The sequence below is a fragment of the Onychostruthus taczanowskii genome, unplaced genomic scaffold, assembly GCF_017590055.1.
Source record: "Onychostruthus taczanowskii isolate IOZ18803 unplaced genomic scaffold, ASM1759005v1 scaffold40, whole genome shotgun sequence".
NCBI lineage: Eukaryota > Metazoa > Chordata > Aves > Passeriformes > Passeridae > Onychostruthus > Onychostruthus taczanowskii.
Window position 1 is genome coordinate 1300242 of NW_024501460.1, and position 14736 is coordinate 1314977.

At 48.8% G+C, this 14736-nt stretch overlaps 1 protein-coding gene across 9 annotated transcripts in view; it reads right to left on the minus strand.

Moving 5' to 3' along the window:
• ATXN1 (ataxin 1) overlaps positions 1–14736 on the minus strand; it is a 217477-nt gene that overhangs the window by 5205 nt on the left and 197536 nt on the right. For all 9 annotated transcript variants that reach the window (XM_041413205.1, XM_041413210.1, XM_041413202.1 and 6 more), the window contains one exon: positions 7293–9333. In XM_041413205.1, coding sequence (XP_041269139.1) covers positions 7293–9173 — 1881 coding nt within the window. In that variant the 5' untranslated portion in view covers positions 9174–9333. The remainder of the gene's footprint in view (positions 1–7292; positions 9334–14736) is intronic.

The following is a 14736-nucleotide window of genomic DNA, read 5'->3' on the forward strand; positions in this document are numbered from 1 at the left end:
TGGAATTGCAAAGGCGATGTTCGCTTTCTGCAAAATCAGAATATTGGTCACCAGACTTCATGGCAGCCCTTGTCACCCAGATCTTAATACTTTCTCTGAGCTCAGTATTTCATAGCACAAACTTCAGCAGGAATCAAGCTTTACCTTTATCCAGCCGCTCAGACCGGGTAGAACAGCTCCACCAGTCTGGCCAGCTGTTTCCTACCACCCCTTTGTGGTACCTAGAACCTGTAATTCAAATCTAAAGACCCTTTCCAACCAGAGGGTGGTTCAAGAGAAGCTCTCAGTTCTGACATATGATTTCCTAAATGATCACGGGAATGTCATCCCGACCTCTGTCCGAACAAGCGCTCACTGAGCAGCCTGAAAGGGGAAGGCCATGAGCACATACAATGTTGCAGACATTAAGAGCAGCAAGTGAGAGCCTGCCTTCCCCCACCAGTCTGTTACCAGTCCAGTTTCTTCCCTTCTCACACCTGGTCTTCCACTCTGCTGCAGAGTTTATCTCCTGCACTTCCTCAGGGAGGTGGTCGTCCTTCCTCCTCCTCCAGTTCCTGTACTGTGTCTCTTTTTCTGTACCATGGGAATTTTCCTCTGCTTCACCCCACTTTTAAAGACACATCTGGTAAGGAATCCTACCTAACCATCTTAGGGGGAGCTGCCATGGCCAGAACAGACCAACAGCAGGTTCTCCCTGCTCCTTGACCTTGCAAATGCTGGGCCTTGAGGTCCCAACATGATAAAAAAACACTTGATAAAACCATGATAAAATACACACTTATCTTTGCACGTGGTAGCAGTCCAGCACTCACTGCAGGCTCAAACACTTGATGTGGACTCATGTGATTCTCAACCCATGGGGCTGACACCCCTCCTCCCCAGCACACTACAAAGAGAGCAGGAAATTCTGACTAATACTTCTTTAAAACTTGGCACGTGTTTTTAACTGCTGCCTGTCACACCAGTGAGGTCTGTGACTGTAAGAGGCTGGCTTGTGCTGAAGACAGATACCCACTGCTCTGCTCCCACGGTCCCCATGTCCTCTGGAGCTCCTCTCAGGCATGGGGGCACAATCCTGCTCTGATGGTGTAACTCTTATTTGGTAAGGGCAAAAGGGTAGGAGATCAGCTAATACATGTGCTCACCTCATTTCTGAGCCATTCAGCAGGCATAGACTATACCAGCTTCCTGGAGAGTCTTCCCTCTCCAGGACCACGGGCTTACTTAAAAGGAACATCACAGCAGCTTGTGAAATCACCTCTCAGCCCTGGGAATGAGTAACACTGTCACACCCACCATGGCTTTGCATTATTGAAAATGCATTTTGACACAGAAGCAGTTTGAGATGCACACTGCAGTCCAGTGTTCCAACACATCTGTTCATAATGTTAAGTGTGAACCTTGGGATGAAGTTGCATGGTCTGTCTCACAGAAGAGGCTGGACTCCATGGAAGCACTGCCCCCAGCAGCCCTGCCCCCTTCCCTGCTAGCAGTGCCACCCCCACAGCTGCTCTCCCTGCAAGCAGGGCCCCTGGTAGTGTCCCTCACACCCCACCAGCTCCGCAGCCCTTTTGGGCAAGAAGACTTGCTCAGGAATGTCTGACAGCTCAGAGATAGATGCTCCAGAACCAGGAAACCAATGATTCTCACCGGATGTTGACGGTGCCTCTGACTACGTGCATGCCATGCACTAGCAGCCAGCTGCTGTTTATGGAGGGTTGATCCTGTTGGAAAAAACCTAATTGAGTCTATAAATATATGCTATGCACTTCTGCAACTAGGCCAGCGGATAACACTGCATCTATTATCCTGCCACTCCACCTGCCCAACACAGTAAGCCACTGTGCAAGGAATTTCAGAAGGAGCAGTTTAGAAGTGCAAGACACTACATCAGTTTTTGTCCTGCTAAATCTTTTCCAACCAGAACTGTTTTCCAACATTCGAACTACACACAGTGCAATAGCGGAACGGGACCTGACCCGAGCCCTGGCTAAGCTCTGAACTACGGAGAAACTGGGGTGAGGCAACCATGAAAGCCCTATCCCTTCATGTCACTGGATGGAAACACTCCAGCACCAGGATTTGCAGAAATATTTGCCCAGAACCTGGAATACTATTCCATACACATGCATCCCAGTTTAAGTGGAGTCTAATCAGGAGAAGTAACGAATAACCAGCATCTTCCATGGACTTGGAAGCTGCTGTCTGCACAAGAACTGTAGGCTGTCTCCAGGCATGGATCAGCTGATGGACACAGCTTTCTCCTTTCTATTGCTTTTTCTCACATCTTTCTTTCTTCCTGCTTGCCTGCTGAATTTTTTATTTCTTTTCTACTTTTCCATCCTTGTCAGAAGCTATTTGTATCTGTGGGAATCATACTTGGTTGTGTGCATCATCCTCACCAACACACAAGCTCCTCTTGATGTCAACACACTTCCACCACACATTATCTTTTTTTTTTTTTTTAATGTAGTATCCAAAACACTTGCCTGAAGGGTTGACCACAGAAACCCAAACCCGAACTGGTGCTGGTGATCATGAATAACACCAAAGATGGTGGAGTGCTAGAATCCCCACAATCTGGTCACACTGTGCATGTACCACTTTTGATTTGCAATGGGTTCCCTCATAGATTATCAAGCCCTGTTTTAGCTGTCTGTTTCTGGATTCAGCTAAGGAGGGATTTGAGGCAACCATCCTCTAGAAACAAGCTTAAGACCTTTGAAGTGTGAAAGTTCAGTAAGAATACCCCCACAAAAATTTTTTCTGACCACTGCATTAAAACAAAAACCCCCTTATTTTAAAAGCTTCCTCCTAACCTCCCAGTATTTTGCCACAATTATTTTAGGAGAGAAGGAAATTTGGAATTTTTGTACCTACTAGTAAGAGGATAAAGTAAGAAACAAACATGTTGGTTTCTTTCAAAGCATACTGAGGCTCTATTGCAAGCTACATTTATATTTCTATTTGTTAACACTGACTAGTGAAAGCAGCTGAAACTCTTCAGTGCAGCCACTGAAAACTGAAACTTTCTATAACCCTTTATAATTTTTATTTGTCAGCCAAACTCAGTAGGCAAGACAGGCTTAAGACAGCTTAAGAAATCCCAGCTGGAGCTGGAATACAGATACTAGGGGCTGGAAGATCTGATACCCAGGAAACACCCTTCCCATCATTTAGAAACACAACTTTAGTCTTGGGCCTTGCTGCTGCGAACAAAATAACAAGCACGAAAGCAAAAGGTGCCTAATGAAAGTGGTTCATGTGAACAATATTTTAATAAATGTAAACATGCATTTTCCAATTAAGTGTTTTTCTCCATAATGCTATTAAAATGTGATGAAACTAGGAGTGGCAGGTTGGAACAGAGAGAAAGAAGCAGTTCTGGAAACAATGTGCAATTAAGCAGCAGAGCTCTCCACTGAAGGCCTTGCTTTGGGTGCTGAAAAGCTCCTCGGGCCCAAAAAACAACTGGGTGGATTCACAGATGCTCTCCTTCTCACAGAGAAAAGCCTCTGCAGTGCCATGCTCCCACACAACCTCCCCTGTTCAGAAACTTCAGGACTTCTAATGCTCCCCCCGCACTCCGATGTCTTCACAAGAGTGGATTTCCTGTGAGAGATTTCTGGGGCTGTAGGCAGCACCTCGTGCCACAGAGCCACCCTCCAGAACATGATCTGACTGGGCACCCCCCAGGGCTGCATCTACCCCAATTCAGTCCACTGTTACTATAGCAAAGGCAGGCAGGGCTGGAACATCAGGGGCTGCTGCTCTCTGCAGTCACGCAACCCCGTAATTCCCAAAGAGAAGCCGCCTCTCGTCCAGCAGACCACAGGGCTGCCGCCTTTATCACATGAGCTGTGTCATCTGCTGCACTCCCAGCACCCAGTAACGTGAGCACAGACCACAGGCAGCCACCACTTGCAGACAAAAGGACTTACTGTCCTGTGACCAGGGGACACAGAGATCACATGAGGGGAAGGCTGGCAGAGATCTCCATCTGCAGCAGTGAACTGAGTCAACATCTGTTTCTGTGTCTGTTACGGTGACAAGGATAATGAAAAGGGGAGCTCAAAGAAAGAGTAACCATTTGTGCATGCATTGAAAGATGTAAGGGGAAAACTGAACTAGATGATGGTCTAAAATCATATACACTAAACTAGTCAGGGCTACTAACTGCATGCTCTAGTGGGACTTTCCCATCTCTAGTGCTTATGATTCCAGTTTAGTTTTGTTGTTTGGTTTTTGGGGTTTTTTTAAGGAAAATTAAGAACTGTATGCTCACCTTTTCCATTCAATCTATACTTTAGAAATTATTAGGAACTGAAGTGCAGCATTTCAGAGAACTAATTTTGCACAGCCTGTGGTGCTTTGACCTTAACATCAAGAGAGGTGAATTACTGACTTCTGTGTTCTTCTGGCAGCAAAGAGATGGACAGGTAATCATGACGAAATTCTTATTACAAAAATAATATATGGTATTCCAAAGAGATGTAGATCAACAGGTCTTGTCTTCTAAGCACCTTGAATGCACAGGAGTAGCAGCTGGACTTTGGGTTCTGGTCCAGTTGATACTTACTTGACTTGTTAATCCAGAGCCAGGATGCTGTGAAATGGAAACCTAGCATGCCTCTGGGGCAAAGACATTTAGCTCATTTATTTCAGTTACTAAGGCCTTCAGGTGTGTTGATTTTCCTCTAGGTTTCCCTACCTGGAAGACAGACGGATTTTCCAGGTGGCTGGAGGACTGGAAAAGGAGGGAAGATGACTCCTTTCTGCCTAAGTGCTGTGCTGGGGAGGGCCAGCTGTGGGCTTGCAGTGACATGACACAAGAGTAGCTGCCTGGTGCCTCCCTGCATACATTACAGTGGTATAAGTTCAGCTGAAAATAACCTCCTACCTCTGTCCCTCAACTGGTGAGAAAATTAGCTAGTGTTTGCACAGAGCCTGAAAATACAGATTCATCAATATTATAATGACTTCCCAGAGATCCCTGGGAGGAGTAAGTAAGTGAGCCAAAGCTAATGATAACAACCCTATTTTTGTATGGCACTTACTCTTTACAAGTTACACTCCCTTGGTAATACCACTCGAAAAGCTCTCTCCTTGCAGAAGCAGGCGTGCAAGTGAAAGTCAATTGTAATGAAATACTTTGTGGAGCTGCACTACACACGCAGCTCTATCCCCCTGCACTCCAGAGTCAAGAGCTCTATTTCAGCGTGGCAGCACCACAGTGCCGGTGCTCAGAGCAGCTCGACCAAGTACTGCTCTTTCAGAGAGAAGACTAAGCCTCTTCACACAGGCAATTTTCTGAGGAGTAATGACTGCTGCACACCTGGAAATAAGGCTGAATACTCCCAGAGCGCCAGGCCAGGCTAAGGGGGAGGTCCCAGAGACTTCAAGCATATAGAAATGCGCCTGCTCTCTCTCTCTCTCTCCCCCCTCCCCAAGGCGAAGGAAAACCGGCAGTCGTCCCTGCTGTGCAGGGACACAGCTGATCTGGGAAGAGACCCAAGTCCTGGAATCTGCAGGAAACCTAAATTCAACTGCCGTTTCTTATCATATCTCTATGTGACTCTCCCTCCATTCTGGAAGCATCCCCGGTGGGAAACACAACTAGGGAGTATTTCGGCTCTGATGATGTCAGCCCGCTCCCGATAGGCTTCTCTGTAAGGTGACACTTTGCTGGGTGACACCCGTGTGCCTGGCCCTGGATTTGTAGAGCCTCGGACTTGCTCCCTTTCTGCCAGAGGATGGCACTCCACCCCCTGCAAAAGAGCAGCTCTTCCCAGGACCGCAGTCCTTTGCCTGCCTTGACAGGGCTGTGATGGAGAGATGACACAAACGCTATCTGCTCATTTGTGCCTCTTCTTCTGTGCAGACACCGATGGGATGGCCTGGCTGCAGGAAGAGAAATGTGAGCAAGACGAAAATTGCAGAGTGGAGATTGCTAGTTTTGAAATCTCATTATTCAAGGCACCATGGCAAATTATAGTAGCTGGTCCTGATCCAAGGACAGTTCCTCTAAACATGATGCCTGAGACGCACCAAAATACAGTTAAGCAGTGGGGGAAAAAATCGAGTCTCTGTACTGGAAGCACGAGAGGCTCGACTTCAATTAGCTGTGCAGATGCAGACACATACATGAACAAACCCACACAGGGGATTTGCCTGTTTGACTTGAGAAGGAGGACGTGCCACACGTAGTGATTCACCATGTGTGTACACACGGGGAAGGACAGGCCACAGGCTGCTGAGAGTGTAAGAAATTTTCTGTGTGATCTGCTCCTCAGCACCATCACTGTTTGCTTTTCTCCTCCAAACCACCAGCCTGAGGTGTGTTACTACCTGTGCCTGTGCCCAGTTCCTCTCGTTCTCCTTCTCTCTCATTCTGCTTCTCCAGCGCTGAGGCTGCAGCATCAGAGGTGCAGATGGTGAAGTTCACAGCACTCACACCAAAACAAAAAGATTTGCCACAGGATTATCTAAACCGAGTACCTCCAGGAAGCCAAATGCTACACAGCACATCTGAACTTTTCAGCATCAACTAACAGAATCTAAATTGCTCAGAAAATGGACATCATCAGGATAAAGCTTTCAAATCAATATGCACTCGTTCTCAACCTAAAAACACCTCTGGAAAGTTACAGGTTTTCTTCCTGCTTTGCAAACAGAGAAACAAAGGTCAGAAACACAGCCTGGCCAGATACCTAGACAGTTTTTACTTCCAAATTGCACTTGACCACAGAGTTTACATAAGCCACGCAATGTTAAAACCACCTTCAAGCGAAGCTTCAGAAAAACTCTGTAGTGCATTTCTGTAACTTATGTGCATGAAAACTATTCCCAGGCAGCTCCAGGATTTTAAGCCATGGAAATTCACTGCCTTGTGCCCGACTTATCTCTTTAGGGTAGGTTTTGATCTGATTCTATCACGACCTTTCTGGTGTGAATGGTAAAAATCACCTATCAAAATGAAAAATGTAACCTTTCATACTCCTTACATTATCTGGTATTTTAATCAAAACCCATGAAAATCACATAAGTCTTCCTGTGAGCTCCCCAGCTTTAAAAGAGACCTATTTGATATCTGAAAGTCTACATTTATCACCAGTGTGACCTGATGGTTCCCCCAGCATAGTGAGAAAGATGAGTTTTGGTCTACAGTTTGAACCACAGACGGATGAAGAACCAAGCCAGAGCAGATCCAAAGCAAGTGAGCTGTGATGTGGCCTGGGGGCCAGAGCATGCATCCCAGCCCAACCCCCCAGCCCACCATGCGTTGCCATTACCTGCGCTCGATGCTCCCCCACCGCAAACTGTATGACGGCGATGCCCGGGCTATGGCTGTCTTCGATCCTCTCCACAGTGCTGGAGTCTATTTTCAGGTCATTGCTAATTTCCGCGCTCTGTATGAAGTCTTCTGTTTTCAAGTCCTCCACTTTCTTCAGCTCCCCGTTGGCCAGCTGGATGATCGACCCCTTCATGAAGTAAGGGGGCAGCGTGGGGGGCGCGGCGGCAGGGGAGGCAATGGACTGCACCACGGGCAGGTGGATCTGCGCCTGCACCATGGTGGCCTGGTAGGCAGGCTGGGTGGTGAGGGGCTCTGCACTGAAGTTCTCGCTCTTGGGGACGGCGGTGGTGACGAACGTGTGAGGCACTGCTGCAAACTGAGGAGACGACGTGACGATCGCAGGCGTGACTGCCGACGGCTCGACGTCCGCGCTGCCGACCGGTATCAGCAGGGACTGGGTGCCCGGGATCACCAGGTGCTGCGGCAGGCTGCTGGGGTAGCCGATGGCTTGCTGCTGGCCGCTCAGGTAGCCGATCACCGGCGGCTGGGTCCCAGTGTAGAAAGCTGTCGCTGGCAGCCCCACAGGGAGTTGCTCAGAGGCGCTGTGGGTGGTCTGAATGACGGTGTGAGGGGACAGCGTGGCCACCGCCTTCACCCCCTCGTGGCCCAGAGCCTGCTGCGGAGACAAGGCATAGGACCGGTGGGTTGGCTTTCCTAAGTGCAAACTTCCCTTGTCGTTGAGGGCTGAAGGAGAGGTCTCACGGTTGGCGGCCTGCTGCACCTCCATGTCTGCCGTGGGCGTGCTGCTGTTGGGGACCACCATGACAGAGGCTCGGACACCTGAGGAATCCCGCACGCCGTACTCGGCGGGGCTCGAGTGGACCACCACGTGCCTGGTCTCATAGTGATGGGGAGCTGGTTTATTGCCTGCTTTGACCAGACCCATGTCGGCAGAAGGCGAAATGCCGTACCTCCGGCTCTTCTCTATCTCGCCATTCAGTACCTCCTTGGCCTGCATCGCCTGCAGCCGGCTGCTCTCGGGTTTCTTGGGGGGATCCCTGGTGACAAAGTGGCCCCCCGAGTCAGTGTACTGCACCACCACTTGGGAGGAAGGGCCAAGGGTGAGGGTGTGCGGGATCACTGTCTGATGTGGGTGCAGGGGGACTGGGATGGTTGGAGGAGAGACATTTCTGACAGTGCTCTGGGAAGAGCTGGAAATGTGGACGTACTGGTTCTGCTGGGTGGGTGGAGGAGACCCAGCAGCGATCAGTCCAGGCGTCCTGACCAGGTGCGGCTCAACTTTGTGCCCCTGCTGGCTTAAGCCGCTCATGCTGGCCAGCAAAGTGGAATAAGCCTCCAGCTGGGAGCGCTGGGATGGAGTGGTTGCAACGGCTGTGGCCGCCGCCACGGCGCCGGTCGCAGAATTGGCTGTCGGAGAAATCAGCTGTGAGGGGATGAATCCGGTGTACGATCCACTGTACTGGGGCCCGACAAACTGGAAGGTGTGCTGCAGGTGAGTGTACTGCACGGGGGAAACGGGGGTCCCTGACTGGGAGAGGGCGGGCGAGTACACCGTGGGAAGAGTGGTAGAGGCTGGAACGGACCTGGGCGCACTCGGCGGGGAATAGTCCATCCCTGCAGACAGTGATTTGTGCAAACCCTGCTGCAAGCCTGCCTCCACCGAGGAGGTGCCCCCGGGCCGGTGCCTGCCCCCCAGGCAGCCCTGGCCACTGGGTGTGCTGGGGAGCCATGCCAGGTTATCTGCACGGTGGTTTTCGTTTGGCAGGACCGGCTTCACCTCCGAAGGCAGGCTGGTGGCAGGGATTTCTCGCTTCTTAGGTGGCAGGCATTCATTGCTCCGCTCTTGGTTGGATTTCATCTTTCGCCGTCCCCCCTCCACTGTGCTTGCTTCACTGTCTGGCTGGCTCTGATTTCAGTCTGATAAACGGAAAGTCACATTTGATTTCTGCAGGGGATCCAGTGACTTCATGAGGAATCATCTCCCTGTGAGCACGATCCTCCGACAGCTGCTCTGGATTCTGCAACGAAAGGGTGGGCAAGGGAGATGGGAGTCACATCGTCAGCAATGAGAAATGAAAACAAATAAGCAGACACCCTAAATCAGCAAACAGGAAAAAGACCTCTGGAAAAAAAAAATGGTCAGGCATTGCCACTCTCACATCAAGGAGCAATTGACAGCTAGCTATGCTGTAAACAGCAGAAAAATCCTGGGCATGTCTGCTAATGCATCAGGAAAACATTAAAAAAATTAGGCCTATCAGAAACAACCTGGCCATAACTTGGCACATTTAGCAGCAGTCATTCATTTCCCAAGGCCCATTCTCCTTCCTCTACGAAAACCCTCTATGTCTCTATGGTGCCTGCTTTGTTCTTCCAGCCTCTTCTTCCCCTGCAATGATGACACTGCCTTCACCCTAACGTGCCCTAAATGGGAGCACAGCAGGGAGTCCCGAGGAACAGGCACACACAAAATATTGTTAGCAACAAGTCACTGTGAGTGGTGCAGAGGGAAGGTGGTGGGTCACTCCTAAACCCCTGAAACCCAGAGACACCGGCAGGGTGACTTCACGTGACACCATGAGGGCTGTGGAGGCAGCAGCTGCCTCCTGTCCCCACTCCACACCACAGCTCATTACAGGGACACGTGTGCTTCATCTCCCAGTCTGGCAATGAAGCTCAGCCACGCGAGCTATTTACAGCAGCAGCCCAGAGCCAGGGATGGATCTGAGCCAGGTTTTTGATGTCTGGTGGGTTTTTTTTGACCCAGTGCTTTGAAATCCTTCTGCTACTGATGCCTCACATTCAGGTGTCCAGGCAGGACTCTGCTGGGAGGAACTCCCTGCCACATGCAGGTAGGCCAGAGCCAGGCGCTGGCACCATATCCATCTCTGGCAGGATCCAACCCCACTCCTTCTTAGCCACTGCTCACCACAGAGGCTGTTGGTACCACACTCAGGGCCACAGCCACAGGTCTGTGAGTTTGACTCAGGTGTCCTCAGCCTTGGGGACACCTGCCCAGAACTGCTCGGAAAAGCGTGTTTGAGTTTCCTGATCCAAATCATGAGCCTCCACCACTGTAAAAATTTGAGTTTCATATTGGGCTGATTTTTCTGTTGGAGCAAGTAAATTGCTTTCTCTACATCACTAATTTCAACCAAAGCCAACAAAGTCTTCCTAACTCTTCTGTTACCTGCTAAAGAAAATATTGTAACTGTAATGTGTTACACATTTACTCTCTTCCTGAAACCTTGCCTTGCCTAATCGACCTTCACGGAGAGCGAAACTTTTCCTCAGCCCCTGTCCAGCCTCCACCTGTCATCTGCATTTCTGGCTGTTTTCAAAGTTGTTCAAGAATGGGCGATGAGAAACCTCGCACCTCGCATGAGTGGCAGCTCAACAAGAAAAGCATGCATTACATGTAAGAAGAATAGAGAGAAAGAATTAAGAGTGGATGTGAAAGAAGATGGAAATAGGATATAGCCCACTTTAAAGGGAATGCTGAGGAGCAGTAATGATACTTATCTTATGGCAAGTAATATTCCTCTGGGGGATTTCTTTCCCTGCTGCCTCACTTCTAATGAACAATAAGCCTGATGTTTATATGTGTATGAAGTACTTTGAAGACACACTAGACTCAGATTAAACCTATCTTTAAAAGCACTCTTTACATTTATGGTCCTCCGAGCTGCTGTAAGCCTGCAGGAAAAGTCCAAACCTTCTAATGGTTTGATACAATCAGTCTTAAGTTAATTACTCCATTCTTTAAATATTGATAAACAGTAATGAAACACCAACAGCTAGAGCTAGGGGAGGGGGTAAAGCACTGTTTCAGGGTAGATTCCCTGGATTTGAGGAGACAGGGAGGATGAAAGAACTCAGGGCAGCTTCAGCTGCAAGGGCCGGTGACACCCAGGGCGCAGCAGCCCAGGCACTATCCTGACCTGCCCTGGTCTGTCAGCACCATCACCTCGGCACCACGACCGCGGCGACGAGGGCAGCCAGGAGACAGGGCCCCTGCTGGATCAGCATGGGCCTTCCCCTCCTCCTAACAGTTGCTCAGCGTGTCTTGGCAACAGCTAAAATTATTATATTACACATGACTTACAGATTTTTCTTTTTAAGTTCGACTAAAAATAAAACTGCCGAGCTCACATTTGCGCAGTCATCCTTGGTTAACTTTAGCTCTCTGTAGCCTTCTGCCCCAGGCAGCCGGCTTGGGTAGGTAAGTCAGCAGATCCTGGCCCAGGCAGCTGCCCAGAGGGGACATCCTCAGCATGGGGTGCTCATCCTGCTCCCCCTGTCACAGGGAGCTTGTGCTGGGAGTGGACCATCCTCCAATCTCTTCTGGAACATGAGCTGCAAATCCAGAATTTAAATACGCTCCCACGGGGAAAAGCTGGGAGCAGAGGCAGAAGGCTGGCTTCTCTGCCTGCAGCAGAGCAGGGAGCTTGTATTTGGGACTGAATAGGGACAGGCTCTTTTGCTGTGCTGGGTAAACCAGGCTCCCCAAAACCAGTGGTTCCAAAAGTTCGAGACATCTGGGTTCAGCTTCTCTGCATTGAAAGTAGTACTATGAAGCCTTATGAAATGGAGTGAAGTTTCATTATGCAGGAGCTGAAGCAAAGATTTTATTCTGCTAAATAGCATTGAACCACTGAGGTTTGGGTGGCCTCCAATGTCAAAGCTAACATCCTTCAAAAATACCAAGTACTAACTCTTTTGGGTCATGCATTTTGGTTTCTTTGGAGTAAATCTTTCAGATGACTGACTTCATCTTTACTGGTAACAAAAGGACTGCTCAAAATCTCCTGGAGAACTCAGGAGGAATGAATAAATTTAATGGAGACAAGGGATGAGACAGCCACAGAGCAGTGAATACTGCCCCACTTTTTCAAGCCCAGGCACTTCACAGTGAGACTTTGAGCTCTTAACAGACATAGGACTAGATTTGCAAAAAAATGGAAATATGCAGCATAAAACAGCCTACTTCTACTTCAAGATCTAAAAGTAAAACAGTAACTTTTCAGCATTATTCAAGTTCCAGCAACAGTAAAGATAAGACAGGACTGATTTTGCTTGGGAAGCAATGAAAGGGAGAGAACCCAAACAAGAGTGTCTCAAAGGCAAGAGGCACAAGACCTGGATAAGCAGTTTTTTGCTGGTTGTCCTAGAAAGATGAATGCCTGCCTTCTGTGGTGTGCCGCAGGGTTTGTTATCTGCATGCCTTTTTTTTTTTTTTTTTTCTTTTAATTCAAGTCATTTTTCCAACTCTGGAGCTTTAACTTTAGAGCTGTCACTCACAATTTGTAGATATGCAAACGAGCAGGAAACACCAGGTGATTTTTTGCTCCTGTGTGTGTCACAAGTGCGTGCGTGCGTGCAGGCATGTGTAATTATGGCTGGGAAGGTAAAAGGGACAAAGAGATCAGGGAGAGCAGCTGGACTTTGGTATCTCTGGCAGTGAGTACACATGGAACATTGCTAAACTGTCTGGACAGCCAGTGTCCACTGGCAGTCTGCCCACACTCAAATTCCTGGAAAGGCTTAAGGCAGAAAAATAATCACTTGGAGGAGTCACCATCTGGGCTTGCTCTGGTCCCAGAGGGATTGCTCACTGGAGCTCGGGATGTGCATTTTCATGCAAAACTCCAAGATCTCTTTGCAAGGCACTTTAAATCTCACTATTTTTTCCCAAAACAACATTTTTCTACTTATTTAATCTAATAAATTTTAAACAAAGGAGAGGATATTGGGATATAGCTTCAGATGCTGACCTCCTTTATTTATCTGCAGCAAAGGTAAAACCAGCAATGCAAGCATCCAAACACAGCGGCATGCTGTGTCCCACCACCCAGGACTGAGCCTCAGGGTGCAGAGAAGTTGGGGCCACAACCACAAAACACAGCAGCACCTGGCTATGCAAACAGTGTGACTTTCACTGCCTTGAGAAACCAAGCACTTTCTCTGTCCCATGGTGCAGCTAACATCCTTTTTTGGGTCTCTAAACCTTCTTCAAAAATCTGGTTCCTCCATCCTCCTCTGGTCTCTGACCTTTCTGCAGTTGCCAGCAAGCTCACACCATCATGTGCCAGCAGGAGGAGGGAGTGGTGCAAGAAGCAAACACCCAAGTGGGGCAGTCGTCAGCTTCTAACTTCAAGGATATTCAGTTAAGCCAGTCACTTATTGTCAAAAGGCTCCTTTGATGGCAAATCCTAAAAACACACAGAGTACTATGACTTTCCAACTTCCACTTTCCAGCTCCAGGTATGACCAGCAAACTGTCACATTTATCCGTGAGATATATCTGTACACATTTATACACTAGAAAAACTATGTCTCTCCTCCATCAGACACCGTTGCCCTGCATGGCACGTAGATGTTAATGCAACATTTGGCAGAGTCGAGCCTGATACGCGGCTCTTTATGTCTGGGGTGTTACCGGGCAGATGCAGCAGCGCAGTCTGATGCTCCCGCCTCAAATCACCCGCCCATCCTATCACGAGTGAGTAATTTCGGCAGCGCTGGAAATGAGTGAGAAGGGGGAGGCACTTCGTCCTCTCCCCTCCCCGCCAAGGAGGCTGGCATCTTGCAGGATCAGATTCAGAGAGACGAAAAGACAGACACACTACAGAGGGCTCCGCAGCTGCGTTCCGCCTCAGATCGGTACCGTCAGTTTTCTCCCCCCGCTCTACAGCCTGCCCGCTGCCGGCTACATATTCATGGTTGTAGCTGCTACACATTCCATTAGCCCTGCCATGTGCAGCTCAGCGCAGGCCAACAATAGCTATAGGAGTTTATTGTCCAACCCGACCAATTTCACAGCTCCCTGGCACAATTCCCGGGAGAGCCAACTGCAGAGATCCATTAATAAGGAACATGAAAACCTCTAATAAAATTTGAAATTCTTCTCCCAAAATGAAAGGATTCCTGATCAACACCACATCCGCAAGACAGATTGTCCAGTGCAGTGTTAGTTCTTATTATACTTCTGGGAATCTGCCACAGCAAATTGCTACAGGTTTTGGCACAGTGAGCAGCGGTTCCGCACATCCTTCCTCTCCCCAGGCAGATCAGACAGCCTCCACATGAGACAAAAAGCAAGTGATATGAGCAAACCTCAGGGAGCACATCACCAGATGTGAGATGCCTAAAGACTCAACATTCCCATGAATTCAATGGAGGTATGTAGGTAAAAGAGTTGAGAGAGGAAGGTTTAGGAGGACAAAACAGTGTAAGACATATTCCCAAAAGGACAGACAGAGGATGGAGTTCCAGGACAGTCATTCATGAGCACAGGTTATACACACTGATTATTAGAAAGCTACTCCACTGGTTAACCATCTGTTTCTCCTACTTACCCTGAATTCTGACTATAAGGAGAGATGTGCATGTCCTAAGTAGGGCACTTGCCTCCTGAGCTA